The sequence below is a fragment of the Sinocyclocheilus grahami genome, unplaced genomic scaffold, assembly GCF_001515645.1.
Source record: "Sinocyclocheilus grahami isolate Dianchi unplaced genomic scaffold, SAMN03320097.WGS_v1.1 scaffold480.1, whole genome shotgun sequence".
In the NCBI taxonomy this organism is placed as follows: domain Eukaryota; kingdom Metazoa; phylum Chordata; class Actinopteri; order Cypriniformes; family Cyprinidae; genus Sinocyclocheilus; species Sinocyclocheilus grahami.
In genome coordinates this window covers 675,856-699,017 of record NW_015505659.1, presented here as the reverse complement: position 1 = coordinate 699,017, position 23,162 = coordinate 675,856, and the positions used below count along the sequence as shown (strand labels likewise).

The following is a 23,162-nucleotide window of genomic DNA, read 5'->3' as shown; positions in this document are numbered from 1 at the left end:
TGCCCGATATGTTTATTCAAAGCGACTTACGTTGAATTCAAAGTATATCATATCGTGCATATCATATTATTTATATCAGTTCATGCATTCCCTGAAGTAAATGATGGCAGAAATGTCACTTTTTGTCGGGCAGACGAGCCACGAGCACTTTTTTTATATGTTCTACATTTCATGCATTTCTGTAACACATAATCTACATTAAAAAATTTATTTAGAATGAACAATAACTACTGTATAAAGAGTAAAAAAAAGAAAGAAAAGAAAACATACCTAATGCAGAAAAGCTCTTTTTCCGAATTGCGCAGATGACCACTATCTTTCTTTCATTTCTTCTGATACATTTTCAGTCAAATCGTTTTTTGTGTGTTAGATCAGAGCTAGAGCCCTGCATTTCAGCTCGGGCCCAACGGGCCCCTTTTTACGCCCCTCGGGCTGGGCTTCGGGACAATTTTCACGTCATAGTTCAAACGCGGGCTTGGCATCGGGCTTGTTTTAGGCTTCTTCTATTTTTACATTTTAGACATCCATCAATTAGTGATGAAAACTTTTTTTTCCCGCGCTGGTGGAAACAACACGAGACTGTGCTGCCGTGACTGTCAAGAGCGGCTCGACGGTGTTTAGTGTCCAGCTGCAGCAGCATGTATGGTGCGTGCCGTCAGTGCAGCTGAAGAGATCTGGGTTCAAATGCACACCGGCAAAAGTAATTACCATGAATGTGTCGGGGGAAATAATAAGGAGATATTTGAATTATTTACTAATAAACTAGTGTTTTCTGAGTCCCTGTCACAAGGATGAAGTTGCCGATCCTGACTCGCCATCTCCTCAGACACGCCTTTAGAGAGAAGTGCATCTTTACGTATTATGTTGTTTTATTTCGTTAAGTAGTAATTTAAAACTTTCTATAGAGCATGTCTGTATGTCTGTGAGGCATGTATTCGCTGAGTTTTGGTTCATTTTTGTAAGCGCTCCTGTTCAAAGACGAGACGCGCAACGTGTGTATTACTCTTACCTTTATGAGTAAAAATGACGGCATATCCACTGAAAAAAATGCAAGTGATCACGCTGGCGCCACCATGTCTTGCAAAGCGTGCTTTAGCTTCCACTCTCCACACAAACTATTGGATATAGCACACATTTATCTAGGTTTAACGTTAAAACATTGTTATATGCTTGAACTGTTTTATATGTACAGATTTTATTTTAGGCAAGTCGTGATGATTTTAGAAGGCTAAATTGATCAGCTCACTGTCTGCCGATGGCCGCTTGGTCGTTACTTTAAAAAACAAAAACGTATATTTAATGACCGAAAAACGCTCCAAACGTTTATCTAAATTAACTTAATAAAAAAACGAAACAAAATATAATCACTTTGCCATTACTTACAAAACTGAACTATTTTAATATAGTTGAAACAGTAGTATAAGCTGTTTTGGGAGAAGGGGGAAAAAAAGACGGGCTCGGGCCGGTAATTATGATAAGCTGTCGGCCTATATTTGAGGCCCGTGCAGGGCTCTAGCCTGAACATCTTCAAGTGAGTGGCAGGGCAAACCGAAAGTTGATGCCGAAAGTTCAGCACTCTCCTATAGCTTCAATACTGTGACTACTCTTGTTTGTATGTGTTCCTTCTCTGGCATTTTCCACATTTAGTTTTTCTCCCTTAATAACAAATGTGTCCATTCTGATGCTCAATTTTACCGAACTAATGGCTGCTGATGACTATTGGAATTGAATTCTGCCAAAGTGCGCGCTTGTAAGTGTTCGTTAAATGCGTAAACGTTAATTACGTGAGTACAGGTCTGCTCATGTCTGAAAATAATATATGAAAAATAAAATTATTTTACATAACAAAAACATTATAGCTTATATTTGTTTAGTACATTTTTAAATTAATGTAAAATTAATTGTAAAACTGAAAGTTATTTTTTAAATTGTGTTCAGCATGGTGGGCCGCATTTGAATTTGTGACGGGCCGCGGGTTGAGAACCACTGATCTAGACCATCTCGGTCCAGCAAATCTCATCTCTGCCTGTTTCAATAAGCCTTTGAGAATGACCTCCACCTCATGCAGTTTTTCTAAAGTGAGGTGCTCAGTCCATCAGTGACCTCCATGAGCTTCAGCGCTCTCAGGTCAGAGGTGCAGTGCTGTGTTAGCAGTAAAAACTCTCTTGTACTTGTCACCGACCGCCTCCGTCAGCACAGCGGCGTGCCTCAGTCTCAGCTGGATTACGGCGTCCTGGAGAGAGACGGCTGTAAAAATAGCTGTTTCAACACCAGCTCTTTCTGAAGGCTCAGATTCCCCCTGGCCTCCGGAGAGCAGCTACAACCTTCACCGTCTTCCGCTCTCTCCCCGTTAGCACACACACCGCTCTCATTGAATTAATCATCACCGCTCATCACTCTAGAGGCCGTCGTCATACCTTTCGCTTATGAGCAACGTACAGCCCTTCTTCTCTCAGGAAACGCTGCTGAATGAAGGAGTTTTATGCTAGCTTTTTTCCGCCGACCTATGCATGGGTCTTGCAAGCCGTTAAGTTAAAAGGGCATAAATTCAGATCTTGGCCAGATATTAATGTAAACAGCCATTTATGTCTGAAGTGAATGTTAACAGACGGGCTGAAACATCTGATATGTCATAACTGATCTGTGCTGCAGGTCTTGTGGTGCAAATGCTGCTTAATAGGCCTTCTGCTCTATGTGTTGTGATTAATAATAATCAAACAGCTGAACTGATGAGAAAAAAAGAGAGAATCGCTCACTGCTCTCGACTGGATAACTTTAAAAGCTTTAATCAGCCTCTACAGTTGCATACAGAAACACATCGAGTGCTTGCTTTGTTCTTACTTTTATTACTGATGGTTTACTTGTCTGTTTTGAAGCTATGTTTAGTTAATTGAAAACACCTTAAAGCTATGCCATTGTTTTCATGTATTATATATAATTTATTCGTTTTTTAGCTCAGTTTGCATTAATAATATTAATACAAAAACATTTTAAAATAGCAACATTTATGTATTTGCCAGATGCTTTTATTCAAAGTAATTTACACTGTATTCAAAGTAAACTCAAAGTAAATTCATTCATTCATGAATCAAACCCATGAATTTTGCATTGCTGTTTGGGCTAAAGAAATTTAAAATAACTTAAAAGAATAATAAAAAAAAAAACTGAACATTTGAAATTTTCAATTTAAATTTACATTTGTGACTCTGGAGCACAAAACCAGTCATAAGTCGCTGGGGTATATTTGTAGCAATAGCCAAAAATACATTGTATGGGTCAAAATTATTGATTTTTCTTTTATGCAAAAAATCATTAGGACATTAAGTAAAGATCATGTTCCATGAAGATATTTTGTAAAGTTCCTACTGTAAATATATTAAAACTTAATTTTTGATTAGTAATATGCATTGCTAAGAACTTCATTTGGACAACTTTAAAGGTGATTTTCTCAATATTTAGATTTTTTGCACCCTCAGATTCCAGATTTTCAAATAGTTGCATCTCGGCCAAATATTGTCCTATCCTAACAAACCATACATCAATGGAAAGCTTATTTATTGTATAAATATCAATTTTGAAAAATTTACCCTTATGACTGGTTTTGTGGTCCAGGGTCACATTTATGCATTTGCCCGATATGTTTATTCAAAGCGACTTACGTTGAATTCAAAGTATATCATATCGTGCATATCATATTATTTATATCAGTTCATGCATTCCCTGAAGTAAATGATGGCAGAAATGTCACTTTTTGTGTGAATTATATTACTTGATGATGTCACGTCAGCAGCTTTCTCTGCCATGGAAGCTTCCAGAAGCGACTCATTTTTATGTGTCTGAGAGTCTGTTTGACCCAGCAGGCTGATGAAAATGGCTTTTAATCTGCTCCGCAGTAGTCAGTAGTCCCAGGACTTTTATAGGCTATGGTAATTGCGTTTATATATTAAAGGGGTCATATGATGCGATTTCAATTTTTCCTTTCTCTTTGGAGTGTTACAAGCTCTTGGTGCATAAAGAAGATCTGTAAAGTTGCAAAGACTAAAGTCTCAAATCCAAAGGGATATTCTTTATAAAAGTTGAGTCAACCACGCCTACCTAAAATGGCTCATTCTAACACGCCCCCACATATCTACGTCACGATGTGGGAAGATTTGCATAACGCCGCCCAAATGTTCACGCCAAGAAAGAAGGCGTAACTTTTATTCTCGCTGTAGTATTGTTGTTGCCGCCCACACGCTTGAGGTATTCGGCCAATCATAATGCACTGGATAGCTGGCCAATCACAGCACACCTCGCTTTTCAGACCGATGAGCTTTGTAAAAATCGTTTCAGAAAGGCAGGGCATAGAGGAGAAACAATAATGTACAGTATGTGGAAAATAATGTGTTTTTTTAACCTTAAACCGCATTAAACACATTTCATTACACCAAATACACAAAATAATGTTCTTTTTAGCAACATCATATGACCCCTTTAAAAACTTGTGGTTCATGTTTCCAGCGAGTATGTTTCTTACATTATCGCAGCGACTGCTCTCAAAAATGCTCTGGATTATAAAACCGAACATTGCAATTAAATAAATGAGGAGTTTTCCTATCAGATGTTCCTGCTGAAGTTCATCCACCGTGTTTTCCTGGAGAGCGGAGGCCCACAGAGCTTGTAAAGTTTCCTTTAACTGCTGCTCTGGGTTAATCCTGTTTGCTCCTGTAAAAGTCAGCCAGTATGTTTGAAACATATTTCAAGGTAATGAAAGGGAAAAGAAAAACCTCCCATCGTCTTGTGTGCATTCCCTTCCCTGATCAGTACGACTAATGTACAGGAGATATTTTGCTATACCATGTATAACAGGGCAGATATATATATATATATATATATATATATATATATACATATGAGGTCGTTTAGATTCTACAGCGTACAGTAAAATCAGTAATATTGTGAAATATTATTACAATTCCAAATATTTGTTTTCTACTTGCATATATTTTAAAATGTAATTTATTCCTGTGATGCAAAGCTGAATTTTCGGCGGCATTACTCCAGTCTTCAGTGTCACATGATCCTTCAGAAATCATTCTTATCTGCTGATTTGCTGCTCAGAAAAACAGATATGCAAATATCACCTTAATGACAAACTCAATTGCAAAATGGCGGGAAATTAGGAAAGTAGGCGGGAATTAGACTTCATTGTTCAGTGATATGGAACTGAAGCAATTTTTTGTCTGCTCGTCTGCAATATTGTCTTGTTGTCGCATTGATATATGCAACTAATTACTTTTAATTGGATTAATTAATCTTCATATGATGTAATTAATTCAATTAAAATTATAATTGATTGACATCCCTAATACAGACCATTTTTCTTCAGTGAATTTCCAGCTATATTATGACTGTAACTGCGATAGAAACTCTGAGACGGCAGACTTTGTTGCGTGTGAGTTCCTTTGCTCTGTGCTGATAGGACAGGGTCAACATGAAGGACAGGGGTGGAAGTGTGTTATCTGTGAGGGCCACGGAGGGCAACAATCTCTGTAAGAAGATAGACAGCCCTGAAAGAGATATTTGACTCAGACGCAGATAGCATTGGGAGGTAAATCCGGGAGGCGAGGTCTGGATTGAGCAAAGCTTGTCTTCACTAGGGTGATGTAATGTTTTGGAATAGACTTTCTCAGTGTTGGGGATTTGTAAAGAAGTCTGAGAGGGCATGTAGGAGCGGTCTGCTACAGAGCAACGTGAAAAGAAACTCAATTTGAACGCTTTCTGGAGAATATGTGAGGTGAGCTTTATTGGGTCAAATCTCTCCGCCTTGATGCTAGAGTGTTGTGGGCCATTGCTAAGGTTTTTGGGTGATTGCTAGTTGAGCCCACATCCAAATCTCTGCTATTCTACTGTCTAGATTGGGTTCCTCCTTTTGGATGTTTTTTGTTCTCTTTTTTTTGTCCACCAGATAAAAATAATTTTTTATAAATTTTTTTGCATGTGGAACATCCTTTTATCCAAATAAGTCAGTCAATTAACATTGTGTGAAGCACAAAGCTGCATATTTGGTAGAAACAAATCCATATTTAAGATGTTTTAACTTTAAACTGTTCCTTCTGGCCAAAATATGAGACCGTTTTTTTGCTTGTGTTCGATCTGTGCATATTTCTCTCCTAATTCAGACGACACAACATTATCACTGGCCAAACCAATATTATTGATAGAGGACTTGTATTTTAGCTGGAATCAATTGTTCGAAGGTAAAAACATTTTAATGAATCATTTGTTTCCATGCTGTTCATGCAACTATTTGCTTCTTAAGAGATTAACTGATGGACTGGAGTGGTGTGGATTACTTGTGGATTATTATTTTTTATCAACTGTTTAGACTCTCATTCTGACGGCACCCATTCACTGCAGAGGATCCATTGCTGAGACAGTGATGTAATTCTAAATTTCTCCAAAATCTACATCTTGGATGGCCTGAGAATGAATACAGTTTCAGCAAACTTGAATTTTTTATGTGAACTATTCCTTTAAAGATATGTAATTGAAATCTACAGACACTAATAGATAAATGATAATAATATAAAACACATAAATGTGTATTTTGGACGTTTTCTTTCCACTAGTCTGAAAGAAGGCAAGTTATGGAAGTGAAATTACCCAAAATCTTTTGCTTGTAGAGTCTATCAAAGTGCATCATTCGAGGTACAGTATCATTCATGTATGTAGCACAAATGGTGATAGACGACTTATATCGCAAAGTTGAATACTTTAAATTTAAGTGGTTTGGTTAAATCACTAACAATAGGTATGAGCAAGATTAATCATGATGCTTGATTTAGCTACGCCTCTTATTATTTGTGCAATATTATCTTCAGATGGTCATTCTGCATGCATTACATCACTGGGCAGCTGGCTAAATCTAAAGATAGATATGTGCGTTTGCATGCAACATCCAGACAGCTGGCCCACTGCTAACACACATAGGCAGAAGATTAAAATGTGCTTAAATGAAGAAGAAATTGTGGTGCTCAGTAATGCACATTTATGTTAAAAATGCATGCAGAGCTGTGATGAAAGATGCATGTCACCTTTGAACGGCTCAGCAGGCATCAGCCTCGTAGATCTTGTGGTATTTGGCTCAAGGGAATCGACATGCATTAGAAAACCCAATAAGGGGAGTTTTTTCCTGTCAATTTTCACTGAATTCCATCACGCCAGGCACAAAGTCAGTGTGCTGAAAGTAAGAGCAGTCTGCTGACTTTTCCACTTTAACTACAGGGAAAGAGAAGGTGCTGCTATTTTTGTGTGCAAAGAAGTCGAACATCTATTTACCAGCAAAACGTATTTTCCCTCGGTGTGCTACATATCTAAATGTGATTTTGAAATGGCAGTTTGCACAGTGTAAGATGGATTTACAAACTCTAAAATGCAAAGTCAGATGGTTTTAAACAGTGTAAGCAATATATGAAGTCATTCACATGTTACTGCATGTGCGGTGTGTAAATCTACACTACTGTTAAAAGGTTTGGGGTTAGAAATATTTTTCGAAAGAAGTCTACTATGCTGCATTTGTTTGATTAAAGAAAGATACAGGAAAAACTGTGATATTCTGAAATATTATTACTATATAAAATAACAGTTTTCTATTTGAATGTTTTTAAAAAATTAATTTATTCCAACGAGTCAAAGCTGAGATTACAGTATCATTATCCTTCACATGATCCTTCAGAAATCATTCTGTGCTGCAAAACAGTGATATGTATTTATTTAAGTGTTTATTTGAAATAGATATCTTTGGAACCTTATAAATGTCTTTTACTGTCACTTTTGGTCAATTTAATGCTGAATAAAAGTGTGAATTTCTTTCAAAAAGAATCGTACTGATCTCGAACGTAAGTGTAGATGTTCAAAGAGCTACGTGCTTCATCTTTTATTTAAGTTGTATGGTTTTGTTAGTGTTCCATCCATAATAACTCCTTATTCTCTTGCAGGTCTCAGGTGAAGGCTCTTAAAGGGAGAGGCCATGTGTTTTATCCACCTGTTGGTCCAGGTCGACATCTGATAGCAGAATAAGTCAAGTCAAGTCTGCTTTATTGTCAATTCTTCCACATGTACAGCACATACACACAGATAATTTAAATTGCGTCACTCTCAGACCCTTGGTGCATACAGATAACACTAACAGTAGAACATAAATACAGATCGATACAGATTAAATATAAAATACAACTATACAAATAAGGTAAAATATAAAAAAATATATAAAGCAGCACAAGGCACATGGCAGATAGAGTGCAAACCAGTGAAGTAAATAACAGTGCAGATATAATGATTTGTAGTGCAAAAAGAGCTTATTCAGACTGATTAAAGTGACAGTGTGTGTGTGTATTTGGGAGGGGGGAGTGGGAGAGTCCGTCAGAGGGTCAGAGTTCAGTGGTGCGTGGGGCAAAAGAGGGGAGGGGAGGGGGGGCAAGGTCGGGAGGGAGTTCAGCTTCCTGACAGCCTGATGGATGAAGCTGTCCTTCAGTCTGCTGGTCCTGGCCTGGAGACTCCGCAGTCTCCTCCCTGATGGCAGCAGACTGAAGAAGCGGTGTGTCGGGTGGGTGGGATCACCTGCAATGCAGAGGGCTTTTTGGGTGAGACGGGTGTTGTAAATGTCCTGGAGGGAGGGGAGAGAATAAATGACCGTGTGGATCACCGAAGACTCAAATAAAGTCTTACTCCATCCAGCACAGACTCGAGTTTTCATTTTTCACTGTTATATTGCCACAGTGTCGTCGCAGGCATTGTTATGAGCCACATTATATTTCCGGCTGCGTTATCAGATGCACTCTAATCTTAAAGCGCACCCAAAAAATGAAACTTCTTTCATCATCTGCTCACCCTCTTGTTGCGAAAACATATATATATTTTTTCCTTTTCAGTGCAACACAAAAGGAACAAAGTGTCTAGACTGTTCTTTTCTGTACATTTGGAAGATGGTCTGTCAAACTAAAAAAAATGACACATAAAAGCAGCATTAAATCATCCATATGCCAAGTCATACGATAGCTTCATGTGAGGAACAGACTGAAACTGAAATCGTTGTCTGTTTGTTCGTTCTCCTTTTATGTTGCATGTAAAAAAATAAAATGACATGAGAGTCAGTAAATGAAATATTTGGCTGGTTTGAATGTCGTCTTGCTGGTTTATTCACTCTTGCGCAGCTGTAACATATTGTCACTTGCAATGCATTTTGAATAAACCAGACAAACAATCTTTGCAATATTCCCACAATCCTTTGCACAGACACAGATGGGAACGGATTGCGGTGCCAATATGATGAGGAGTTGGCAGTTGCAGACCATTGTTCCTCAATATATAACAAAGACGGATTCGCATGCTACACGGAGCAGATGCATAACAGCGCAGGCTTGACATGTCGGACAGTTCATGATGCAACCGTTACTTTGGGACAAGGAAGCCATCACGCCTCGGGCAGATTGGCAGTGCTAATAACCATCACAACATAATAATGCCAATGCACAATATCAATGAAAACAGCTCATTTAGACTGAATTTGCACAGATTTTATGTGCAAGAATACATTTACTGTTTAAAATGGCATGGGTTAGTCAAAGGAAGCATTGTCGTGTCTCTTTCCTCGTCGTATAATTGGTCCGTCAAGCATAGCTGGAGTCTGCAATACCGAAACCAGGAAACAGGATCCCGTGTATGTCTATATCGGTTATGTAACTTTTTATGTAAGTGCATTTAAACAAGCACACCGTTATTAGCGAGGCAGTACCTGAGCCCTCGGCCCCTCGGAGCCTTTGATCCTTTATGGAGGTTCAAGTCGAATTGCTGGTGCTCTTGTAATCTCTTTGAAGATAACCACGTAACCTTCAGATCTAGCAAGTTTCAAAGGAATGCAAAACTGGGGTCCGACATATTCATATTCTGGCAAACTGACAAAATCGCTGGCCGGTTTCTATGGCAACTTCACACACGCTCAGTGACATGTTTGGTCATGGTGTCATACGTGCCCAGAATAAATCGAGCATGCTTAAGGGGATTTTTTCAATGGGATACTCAGATTACAACTCAGTATGCATTGGGACAGGTCGATTTGCCTTGGAAATGTGAATAATTCACTCACACAGTTGCAGAAATAGGAAAACAATAATTATTTTTGTAGTTACGTTTGGTGGCACAGAAATGACACAGTTCAGCTTTAGATGTAAATGAAGCTTTTTGTGTTTTGTGTTGCAGGTGAGGTGCCTTTAAACTCTGGACCAAACCAACAGTGCTGAAAATGAAGATCTGTGTTGCTTTTATTGTAGTAGCTGTTCTTCACATCGCTCAGGCTGGTGAGTTTCCGTCTCTCTTGCTCTTCTGTTTCACTTTAGTCACGAAGTGCTTCAGTTGCATGACTTTTTGCATAAAATAAAATAAAGAAAGAAAGAAAATATAAGATAAAATAAATAAAATAATACATAAAAATATAAAATAAAACATGAAATAAAATAATATAAAAATAAAATAAAATATTAAATCAAATGTATCTTTAAACTACAACAGCTCATTGTACTTTGAAAGCATAATTGATTAATATGGTGTTTCAATGGCATGACATTTTACATTAAATAAAATAAGAAATTACAATATAAAATAAAACAAAAATAAAGTAAAATTAACATTATAAAAATATGTAAAATATTTTAAAATAAAAATATGAAATAAAATTTAAAATATAAATAAAATATGAAATATGTAAAGATAAATGTATCTTTAAACTACAATAGTTCATTTTACTTTGAAAGCATATAGTATGCTGTGAATAAAATATAAAAAAAATACAATTAAAAAAAGGTATATAATGAAAAAAAACTTTTAATCTTTTTAAGAAAGTATTTTATTTTAGGAATACTTAAAATTAAATGTTAAAATAAAACAAAATATAAAATTAAAAATATAAAACGAAATTCACTTTTTATCTTCAAAATACAAGAGTTTATTCTTTGAAAGCATGAAGTTTCAAATCCTTGAGTTTCTGACATATTAACATAACCTTATGTTTTATAGCCTTAGTTGCATAATTTCTCTCCCCTAAAATTATTAGTTGCCCTTTCTGTCTGTCATCCCTCTGTTATCTGCTGTCACTTTACAGGCTGAATTGTGACACTGCCTGATGTACAGTTTCAGAGATTACCATGTGGCCATCCAAAATATACCGACATCCTTTCAGTCTCATTTTAATCCGTCCAACAGAGAGACCGCATGACTAAGAGTCTTGTTACAGAAGAAGGCTCTTAGATTTAGTTCGCCAAACCCACAGAAGCCCTTTGAGAATTTTGTTCCACCGTGTTTCATTCTACTTCAGCTAACTCCGTTTTAAGCCAAAACCCAACAGCACAATCCGTATCTTTACAGGCCCGTAAATGTAGTGCATTTCTGCTCCCTTCAACTCCGCAAAGTAGCTTTACTGTAATTTAACAAACCAAAGTTGCTTTCAGACCTTGTAGTTGGAAATGTGATTTGCAATTCTAACAAAGCAGCACGGCCTTCCACATTAAAAGTCCAAATGAATGCATTCTACAGTAGATGGTCATAATGGTTGCATGATTCAATACCATCGCACAAATCCGTGCAAAAACATGTTTTATGTGCATTTAGAGTGAGATCACTCTTTTGGGTTTGTGGTATTTCCAGCAATGCCTTTGAGCTAGTGGATTCCTCTGGGAAAATCTGCATTTGAACAGCTTTTTGTTACCGACACAAAGCGTGATGGCTTTTCACAATTTTGTTTCGTGGCGTGGATTCTGTGTATTGTAAAGGCTGGCGATGAGATTAATGTATCACTTCAGGACAGCTAGTTAGTGGTCACATAAAAGCATTTGTTTGAAATGACAGGCTGCTGTGTTTTCTTTGATTGTGTCGTTCTCTGAGAGCTGAGCTCAGGATGAATGGTGTAATTTATTAAAGGCACACTTTATCTAATAGTTGCTTTGTTGTTCTTTCATTGCCTGTCCCTTTAGTTAGCTATGCTTCCAGCTTTTATAGAGATATATATATATATATAAAAAAGTTTATATTTTGCAAAACAGACTTTTACTTATGTGTCCACATTGTGAAACTGATATTTTTGAAGTGTGTGTGTGTGGTTTTTAAACCTAGTAAACTGCTTATGAAAACAAGTTTGTGACAAAAGTGAGAGAAAGCTGCTAATAAGTACTTCTAAATTAATTAATATCAAAATATATTGGAGCATTTGAGTGTTGTGTATGCAATCAAACATGTAGATGAATTTGTTTCTTCATCTGAACAGATTTGGAGAAATGTAGGCATTATATCAGCAATGGATCCTCAGCAGTGAATGGGTGCCGTCAGAATGAGAGTCCAAACAGCTGATAAAAACATCACAACAGTCCATCAATTAATGTCTTGTGAAGTGAAAAGCTGTGAGTTTTTCAAGAAACAAAACCATCATTAAGATGTTTTTAAGTTTAAGCTGTCACTTGTGGCCACAATATAATCCATAATGACGCTTGCGCCAGTGAAAAAGTCCATCTCTAATTTTCCTCTCAATCAAAATCCACGAACATATTTGTTTGGAACTGTTTTTCGCTTGTAAACAGTGTGCATATTTCTCTCCTGATTCAGATGAGATGACTGTTTCACTGGAGAAAGCAATATTACACATATAGAGAACTCGTATTTTGGAAGCCACAGTTTGAACTTGGAAATGTCTTAATGATGCATTTATTTCTTACAAAAATGCAGCTTTTTACTTCAAAAGACGTTAACTGATGGACTGAAGTGGTGTGGATTATTGTGGTGTTTTTATCAGCTGTTTGGACTTTCATTCTGATGGCACCCATTCACTGCAGAGCATCCATTGCTGAGCAAGTGATGTAATGCTACATTTTTCCAAATCTGTTCTGATGAACAAACCAACTCATCTACATATTGGATGGCCTGAGTGTTGGTAAATTTTTATAGATTTAATTTATTTTTTTTTTTTTGGATAAACTATTCCTTTATTCCTTCCTTGCATGTTTTGATTCATAAAATAAAAGACAAATACATGATTGTGTGTTTGATCCCTTTATAAGAGACCTCAGTAGTTTATTCAAAAATTACCCTCCACGTCAGATGTCCACCCAAAGCAATGTTACAAATAGCTGAAGTGAATCCTGATTATGAACTTTATAATTGGTCTAATGCAAATCTCTCGCTCCCAGTAATTGACTGTATCCTCCCAAACATCTTCACGATGTGCTAGATTCATCATTTTTAATTGCAACTTGGGCTAGTACTCCCTTAGGTAAGAAAAAGTATTTTTCTTGTTTCTCTTGAGAAAAAGACCATTTCTCATGAAGTGCTATTATTATTAGAGTGTTATTTTACTATTTTTGTGTACTCTAAAAATATTTGTAAATTTTTAGTTTTTTTCAGTTTTAGTATTTTTAGTACTTCAAATTAATTATTTCTGTTATCTATCTAATTATTAATTATCTATCTATCTATTTACTTATATAATGTACTTTTAATTCTTAGGGTAAACTCTACACTCAGCTATTTCCATTTCTGCTAAATTTCTGGAGAATAACGATTTTATACTTGAACAAAAATGTGACCCTGGTCCACAAAACCAGTCATAAGGGTCAATTTTTCGAAATCTGGAATCTAAATAAATAAGCTTTCCATTGATGTATGGTTTGTTAGGATAGGACAACATTTGGCCGAGATGCAACTATTTGAAAATCTGGAATCTGAGGGTGCAAAAAAATCTAAATATTGAGAAAATCGCCTTTAAAGTTGTCCAAATGAAGTTCTTAGCAATGCATATTACTAATCAAAAAATAAGTTTTAATATATTTACGGTAGGACATTTACAAAATATCTTCATGGAACAAGATCTTTACTTAATATCCTAATGATTTTTGGCATAAAAGAAAAATAGATCATTTTGACCCATACAATATATTTTTGGCTATTGCTACAAATATACCCGTGCTACTTAAGACTGGTTTTGTGCTCCAGGGTCACAAATGAACATAACTGATACCCCTTAGTCTCCTGAGCTATGAAAGAGCAATAAGCCGTTCCTCTGGGTGATTATTACTGTCATTATTTTTGTTGCTGCATCTCAAGGCTTTGACTTTTTGTAACACAGAAGAAAATGCATTGGAAAGCTCAGTGAAGCCCTTTACTCTCATTTCAAAGCAGAGATAAGGAAATGCTCATGATGATTTATTCAAATCAAGTGTGTGGCTTCTCAGAGGTTTTTACAGCATTAAAGGGAAGAATGAGACCCTTTTAATATGTGGTGACACTAAAAAGTCTGATTGCAGTCACAAACATCTGCCTGTGGTTCAACCGCTGACTTCTTTTTATCAACGCAGTAATAGCAGACGAACTGAAGAGTCATCATGGTCAATTTTTAGTCTAGACATCTGAGATATATAGGTCATCTTAAAATGTTTGATTCATTTGTAGTTTTTTTCCTTGTATCAAATGTATATATTTTTGTGACCCTGAGGTCGATTTATTATAGTCGTGAGGTTTTTTTCTTGTTGGAAAGGACATTTTGAGTTCTGAAAGTTGTGTTTTCATAGTATGTTAAGCTTTTTAATCTCAATAGCTCAAGGAGATTTTTATTTTGTAATAAATGAGAATCTATTGAAAAGCAGAGATATGGAAATGCTCATGATGATGTATTCAAATCAAGTGTGTGGCTTCTCAGAGGTTTTTAGTTTTTTTTAAAAGGTGACTGTGTATTTCTGAACATGCAGCAAGACTTCTGTTACTTATTCACATTTAAATGTCTATATCTTTTCCAGTTTGTCCAGATAAGATGTCTGGACTGCAACCCTGGACTCCCGGTCACAATGAAGCCCACAGAGTCACCATCGGTTACGGCCGCAAAGTCATCCTCACCTCATCCACGACCGTCCATTCCATCGAGATCCTCAACGGAGGTAGATCTTCCTAATAAAACTCTTTCAAACATCTTCACAACATTAAAGTGCCATAAAGATTTACGTCCGTCATGATGAAGGCGACAAGAGCCTTGACAGGCTTAAATCAAAACACATTTCATCTCAGGGCGACTGAGCGTGGAATATTTGATGGGGAAATTCCATCACATTCCATGCCAGTAATCATCTTTTTATTTTTTTTTGTACTGGAGTTAGAGTTGGAAAGCATCCTCATTGGTTGAAAATCAAGGGTGAAAGATCAGGACTGTCTTGATTTTGTTTGTTCTTTTTAGGGAAGCTTGTGATCGCTGATTCCAATCGACCCATTTTTCTGCGGGCTAAGCACATCCTCATCGGGAACAAGGGTGAACTTCACATCGGCAGTCCAGAATGCCCTTACAAAGGCAACCTCACAATCTCTCTCTTTGGCAGGTATGAATACAGGCTTTGAAAAATCATCAGACTTGCTGAAACACTCCTGCAGCCTTCATAAGAGCACTTACAAATCACAAAAAGTTTTGGAGGAGAATTTGACGGACAGAAATGTTTTAAACCTGTAATTTTAAGCAATCTTAAAGGATTTGGGCTAGATTCAGAATCAGTTAACCGACTGCCATTCAGTTCTTGACTGCAAATTTGAATTGGCCGAACCTTACAGGAAGTTGTATGATCATTTGAATCGCAATGCTAAAAAAATGCATTTATTACTGAATTTTAATTCAGTACAGGCGATGCATTCTGGTTGATGTGCACAATTTTGGATAAACTGAGAATCACCTTTTTTTACTGTTTAGAACAACAGTCATGTTTTTTATGATTCTGAAGAAGATTTTTCATAACATTGTTGAACATTAGTAACAAAATAACAAAACTACTACTAACAAAATAACATGTAATTTACTAGAGCTTCTGATAAAATGTTATTTGCTTAAAGATCTGGTTGGATGAGCGACTCTAGGTATGATTAAGTTTATTTTACTAGGTGCCGTTTAGGTCATTCAAGATTCACATAAGATAAATAAACTGATATAGATTAATTTCAAATCACAGTTGATTGCGATCTAGTCAGGAATTTAAAAAGCATTCTCTTCAATTCTGAATTCATAGGACTATCTGATAAACTGATTTGTTGTTGTTTTGAAAAAGGTCTGATGACACCGAGGTCGAACACAGTTATTTTGGCCGCAAGTACATTGGCGTAGGAACCGGAGGAACCTTGGAGATTCACGGCGAAAAGAAGCTGTCCTGGACGTTCCTGAACAAAACCCTCCATCCTGGGCAGGGTAATGAGAACAGCTACCATTTCGAAAGGAGCTGGGGCAATAGAGGCATCATCATTCACGTTATCAACCCCAAGACCGGAGAGGTGCTGCACACTGATAGGTCAGTGGGGCACCATCTCTCCTCCACATTTCTTGCTCTTAAATAGTTCATTCCTAATTAATGCAGGCTTGCTTCTTGACAGATTAAAGCTTGTTACGTCAGTACATCATGTAAAACCAACTCACTGATGGTTTTAATGTGCGGTTGGAATTAAAACAGTAATTACAAATCGACTGTCAAAACAAACAGCGCTTCCAAGTTGGCATCATCGCAGACGATTGATCTTCGACTATTTTTCATCACAGAAATGAGCGTCTGTTGTTGAATCACAGCCTTCAGAAAAATCATTCATAATCAGTATGCTTACTGGCTTCTGTACCGTTCCTTGACTAGCCTATGATTAATCTCCATGACCCACTTTTACGTTTGTGCGTGTGTATGTGTGTGTGTGTAGGTTTGACACGTATAGGAGCAAGGACGAGAGCAGACGACTGGCCCAGTATGTAGACGAGGTGGAAACTGGGCAGATCTTGGCCATGGTGGTTAATGACGAAGGATCCAACAACCTGGAGGATCTGGCTAAAAAAGCTCTCACTAAGTTGGGTAGCCAACACTTCCATCGACTCGGATTCCGGTACTATGACTCATTTCCAACTTAGCAGTAGTTTTCTTATCCATGACCGGTCTGGAATTTGCTTTAGCATTAGTTGAAGAATTGGACACTCTATTTAGAGCAATCTGGTCCAGTCAGGTATCAGCTTGGCTGCGTTCACATTTTCCTCTTTGCATCGCTGCTTGTCTGAGACCAGTGAAATATATTTCTTGAAATAGCATCTAAATAAGTGGCAAAACCCTGTTCCTGTAGTTCTACCTTCCTGCACACAACTCTGATAGAGCTTACAAAATAGAGGAAACTTTTATGGAGCGTTTGATGGAAATGCGTAAAATATGCCTCAAGGGTGTGGAAAAAAATTAGTGCTGTCAAATGATTAATCGCGATTAATCGCATCCAAAATAAAAGTTTTTGTTTACATAAGATATATGTGTGTACTGTGTATATTTATTTTGTATATATAAATACACACACATGCATGGATATATTTAAGAAAAATGTGTTACGTTTATATATTTAATATATTTATATATGATATAATTTATATGAATTTAAATATATACATGTAAATACATGTAAATATTTTCAAAATATATGCTGTATGTGTGTGTCTTTATATATACATAATAAATATACACAGTATGCACACATATTATGTAAACAAACTTTTATTTTGGATGTGATTAATCACGGTTAATCGCGATGAATCGTTTTACAGCACTAAAAAAATTATGGTAACACTTTACAATAAGGTTCATTAGTTAACTACATTAGTTAACATGAATTAATAATGAACTGCACTTATACAGCGTTTATTAATCTTTGTTAATGTTAATTTCAACATTTACTAATACATTATTAAAATCTTGTTAACATTAGTTAATGCACTGTGAACTAACATGAACATCTGTATTTTTATTAACTAACGTTAGCGTAGATTAGTAAATACAGTAACAAATGTATTGCTCATGGTTAGTTCATGTTAGTTAATATATTAACTAATGTTTAACTAATGAACCTTATTGTAAAGTGTTACCAAAATTATAATACTTGTATAGCACCTTTTCTGAATTTATACATAAAATGCCACTCAAAATGCTTGACTGACTGGAATATAAAAAGGGGTAATAAAAAAATAAAGCATAAAATATGCAAAGCAAGTCTGTCTGAAATCATTAGCGTAATTTTTCTGTAATTTATTCTGTTGCACAAAGGATTGTGTGCTATAATAGCCTAAAAAGCATGCAGATGCACATTATGAAAATCTACCAAAGTATACAATCTAATTCTAATCGCATACTATTTAGGATGGATGATAATGAAGTTGGGATGCAGTGCTTGATTGGCTGGTTCAGGTGTGTTTGATTAGAGTTGGAACTGAATTTTGTGGAATGGTCCATCTCCAGGAACAGGGTTTGGGAAGCCCTTTCAGTTTATGGAATATAAATTGCATGAATTTATGAAGTCATTACTAGAAAATTACTAGAACGAATCCTAGAACGCAAATGGACTGCAGATCGTTACGAATTAGGAATGAAAAATCACAGACTTTAATTTATAGCTGCGCGCGCTCTCTGAACATCAACAATTGTCTTGTTTAATTTTTCTTTCTGTTATGGGATTTTAGGAGAGACAAAGCTGATATTAAAATGAAACCGAAACCTCCATTAGGTCTCCTAAACTATGAAACATCAACCTCGGAGTGATTTTTCTCAGGGTTGGTTAGGAAATACTGTGGTTTGTGCGAATTAAATTGTTGTTTACATGAGTGAAGCTCGACTGTGAGAAAATTATTAGCATAGCTTTGACAGATAACAACTTTGGAGTAATTAAAATGTTTAATGAAACACCAAGCTACAATCCAGAATCTGTGCTGCCTGGGAAACTCAATTGCTCCTAAACTTTACAATCGCACACATTTAAATAATCCCACATAATGACTTATGTTTCCCAAACACAAAGCCAACCACATCAAAAACTCAATTCAGATGACTTTTAAGGATGAGGCAACACATATATTTAGGTTCACAATGCTGTTGAATGTGCCTACTTGATTTTGTATGTGTATGTGTATATATATATATATATATATATATATATATATATATATATATATATATATATATATATATATATATATTCAGGCAGATTTCCTGTGTTTCTAACTCTAGTCTTAACTCAAAATTGCATACTTGCTCCTTTAGATGTGAAAATGATGGAGGCCAGTGAAAATGGCCAGTGGCACAATGCCAGGTTTATTTGCTAAGTGCCTTCCTATAAAGCTATAAAGAGTATCTTTCAAAAATTCACTGCCACTTGTATGGCAAACTTGCTGTTGCTGATTAGTTGAGTGTGCTGTATGCAGCAGGCGGTCGGTGAATAAAGCGGCTGGATGTGAGTCATAGCAACACAAGAGCACACGTTAAGTATGTTTAGTTTGCATATTTGTACAAAGTATTCTGGCTTTAGTCCTCATTATTAGTTTCTTTTAAAAAGAAAAACTACTACTATTTATTGAAAACGTATATTTGGAAATTAATTAAACTATTGGTAGCACTTAAATTTAGGGACCAATTATCACTATTAACTAGTTGCTTATCAGCATGCATATTACTAGCATACTGGCTGTTTATTAGTATTTATAAATCACATATTAATACCTTATTCTGCATGACCATATACCCAGACTTAAGCCCCGTTCACATCAAGAACGATAACTATAAAGATAACTATAAAGATAACGATATTAGCGTCCACACCAGCGAATTATATCGTCTGTTTATTCTAAGCGCACACGCGTCTGCCGCTTTAAATTCTTGAGCTCGTTACAGCAGGATGGATTCTGATTGGCTGTCAGTGTTTTATCGTTCCTCAGCTGGAAAAAAATCGTTTTGAAAGTGATCACAACAATATCGTTCCTCTGTATCGTTATCGTTATAGTTGTGGTGTGAACTATGCTATTTTTTAATATTGAGAACGATTTTTAGAACTATATCGTTATCGTTATCTTTATAGTTATTGTGCTTGGTGTGAACGGGCCTTTAACCTAACTGTTAATGAGAAGCAAATTATGAGTTTATTTAGGCAAAAGTTATGGTTAATAATTAGTTAATAGTGAGAATTGGTCTCCAAATAAAATGTGACCAAACAATTTCTCATTTGCCTGCCTTGGAAGAGTAAAGTACATGGTAACAATTTACATTAAGGTTTTATTTGTTAACAGCATTAGCTAAATACACTACATATAGCTAACATGGACTAACAAGTTCATGTTAATTCCAATATTTTACTAATGCATTATTAAAATCAGACCTTGTATCTGTTTATATTATGTAATGGACCTGAGCTAACATGAATTAACAATGAACACTTGTATTTTTATTACTAATGTTAACAAAGGTTATTAAATACTTTAACAAATGTATTGCTCATTGTTAGTTAATACAGTATTAGTTAGTGTATTAACTAATGTTAACTAATGGGACCTTCTTGTAAATTATTACCAAATAAATACAATTATTGTTATATAATAAATGAATACAAAACATAAAAAAAATATTTATTCCAAAAAACAACTACATTTTGGTTTGCAATTTTTATTAGTTTGTTTTCTAAAAAGTACAGCTATATAATTTTTACTTTTATTTATTTTATTTTATTTTATTTTATTTATATTATACACTTATTCACTGGTCTAGCTGAAGAAAATTGTCCTGATGATGGTGTCAGTCAGACTGCTTCTCTCAGAGTGGTGCAAGGGCTGATGGGAAACCCTGGCGTTGTAATTACCAAGTCCTCTCTGAGAAGTGCGAGCCGCCAATCACACCTTAAGTCAATATAATTTACAGCAGTGAAAGTCAGAATGTTTGTCTAGGAGGGACAACTTATTCATGGCCAAATCTTCAGACTTATTTGTCCCTCTCACACCTTCCTCTCTCTCTTGTGTGTGTTTCTCTGCAGGCATCCGTGGAGTTTTATTACAGTCAAAGGGGACACGTCCTCAGCGGTCGAGGATCATGCTGTCTATCAGGGTGAGCCTCTTTTGCCCACTTGTTTGCCCAGCGATGGAAAGCAAACAGCAGCTCGGAAAGGAAATATCTTGAAGGCGAGCTGATGCTGGTGTTTTTTGTGTTGTTTGTGTGTTCAGGAACCAAGGCTTCGTCTGAGGCCAGGAGCTCTCGGGTGTTTCACTCAGGTTACGGAGAGCATTTCACCATCACCACCATCAGTCAGTGGGTTCAAGGTACAGACACGCCTCACCACCTCCACTAAAGACAGACAATCATGACTTATTTGCAGCTCCGGGTTGGTTTATGCCGATATCTAACTGGTGGACCAGCAAAACTTATTGGAATAGTTCAGTCAAAAATGTTTTTTTTTTTCCATTTACTCTGATGGTGTATTTTTTTTCATCTGTGGAGCACAACAGGATAAGTTTAGCAGAATAGGCCCTGTTAACTTTCAAAATAGACAAAAAACTTCATTTATCTATGAAAATAATAATGCTTTTATAAAGTAAGGATGCATTAAATCGATCAAACATGACAGTAAAGACATTTATAATGTTAAAAAATATTTCTTTTTCAAATAAATGCTGTTCTTTGACTGTTCGTGACTGACGAATTGGGATCTCGCTTCGAGAGACCAATCTACTTCGAGTGTAACTAAACGAGCCAATGCACATTGGCATGCAATTATTGCATCCAGCTGCCGCTGATCACAGCGTGAGCATAAAAAGGCAGCCGGTGCAATGCATACCAGGTTTTCGCTGAGGAGCCGAGCTGGTGACCCAGCAGCTCAGCGGTGGTACAGCAGCCGTGGCGACGGGATGTCTCCGTTCCCTCCTTCTGGGAACGAGGGTTACATACGTAACCGAGACATTCCCTTTCAGTCGGTCACTAAGAGTCACGTCGTGACCGACGAATTGGGATTCCCTACCAAAGCGCCATGGATGCTGCCCCTTCCAGTGCCCTGTGCTCGCAACAAGAAGACCATTCACCGTTGTCGTAGCACTACCCACTCAGTGAGATTGGATAACACTGGGAAAACGTACCCACTTGGAACAGGGACGCTGCGGAAGCCCCATCCTTCCCGAAGGAAGTTTCGGAAGCAAATACACATATGAACATCCGTTTAGGTGCATATGGAAAATTGGAGGTGATTGTAACCCTCATGGAATGGCAGAAGTCTGCCGGGGAAACACGGGCTCTGAGGTTATACCGTGGACTTTACACATATGGGATCCGCTTAGGTCTCTACATATGGAACCCAGCCCTCTACCGGTTCTCAAGGATTCAGCGAGAGAGGGCCTAGTGCCGGACGTTCCGCCATGTCTGTCTGCCGAGGGGACGGAGGAGCTCGACAGGGCCTACAGTATGGACACTCTGGAGCAGTTTTAGCAAGCCAACACTAACCGGGGCCTCTCAGTGCCTCTACCCATTTGAGGTGAGAACAGAGGAGGATACCGGCTCCACACGAAGGCTATAGAATCTACGAGTTGGGGGACGTTCAGCCCGCAGCACTACAAATATCTGTCAGCGAGGCGCCACGAGCCAGCGCCCAGGAGGATGCAACACTCCTAGTAGAGTGAGCTCGCAACCTGAGTGGGCAGGGCACACCCTATGCCTGATAAGCCAGGGTGATGGCATCCACAATCCAGTGGGCCATCCTCTGCTTAGAGACGGCCTTCCCTTCCGGTCTACGTAGCACCTTAAGGCTCGGACGGGACAGAGCAAAGCTAGGGCTGGGTCTGCCTCCTCTGGAGGCAGCACTTGCAGGCTCACCACCTGATCCCTGAAGGGAGTAGTGGAAACCTTGGGCACATAGCCGGGCCGGGGCCTCAGGATTACCTGGGAGTCAATCAAGTGATGGTGTCAACTACCTCTTGGGGTAGGTCACCTAGAACCTCCGCATCCCGTCCAGGGACCAGACAAGAAGTTTCCAGAGGTCTGGACACGGGTGCCACAGGGTGCCCCGTCTCTGAGTCAGTAGAACCTTCCTCAGAGTAATCTGCCAGGGAGGGGCTGTCTCTAGGAGCATTAGTTCTGGGAATCAGGTCCAAATGGGCCAATACAGCGCCACAAGCAGGACCTGCTCCTCGTCCTCCCTGACCTTGCACAGCGTCTATGCGAGAAGGCTCACTGGGGAAAACACATACTTGCGCAGGCCTCGCGGCCAGCTGTGTGCCAGTGTGTCCGTGCCAAGTGTTCCCTTGGTTAGGAAGTAGAACAACTGGCAGTGAGAGGTTTCTGGAGAGGCAAACAGGTCTACCTGAG

General features: G+C 37.5%; 1 protein-coding gene across 1 annotated transcript in view; it reads left to right on the top strand.

Annotated features, from left to right (window-relative positions):
- Nucleotides 1-23,162, top strand: part of LOC107553744 (cell migration-inducing and hyaluronan-binding protein-like) — a 171,152-nt gene that overhangs the window by 61,023 nt on the left and 86,967 nt on the right. The window contains exons 2-8 of the mRNA XM_016236058.1: nucleotides 10,240-10,337; nucleotides 14,814-14,951; nucleotides 15,245-15,383; nucleotides 16,098-16,334; nucleotides 16,729-16,908; nucleotides 20,848-20,918; nucleotides 21,035-21,130. Coding sequence (XP_016091544.1) covers nucleotides 10,283-10,337; nucleotides 14,814-14,951; nucleotides 15,245-15,383; nucleotides 16,098-16,334; nucleotides 16,729-16,908; nucleotides 20,848-20,918; nucleotides 21,035-21,130 — 916 coding nt within the window. The 5' untranslated portion in view covers nucleotides 10,240-10,282. The remainder of the gene's footprint in view (nucleotides 1-10,239; nucleotides 10,338-14,813; nucleotides 14,952-15,244; nucleotides 15,384-16,097; nucleotides 16,335-16,728; nucleotides 16,909-20,847; nucleotides 20,919-21,034; nucleotides 21,131-23,162) is intronic.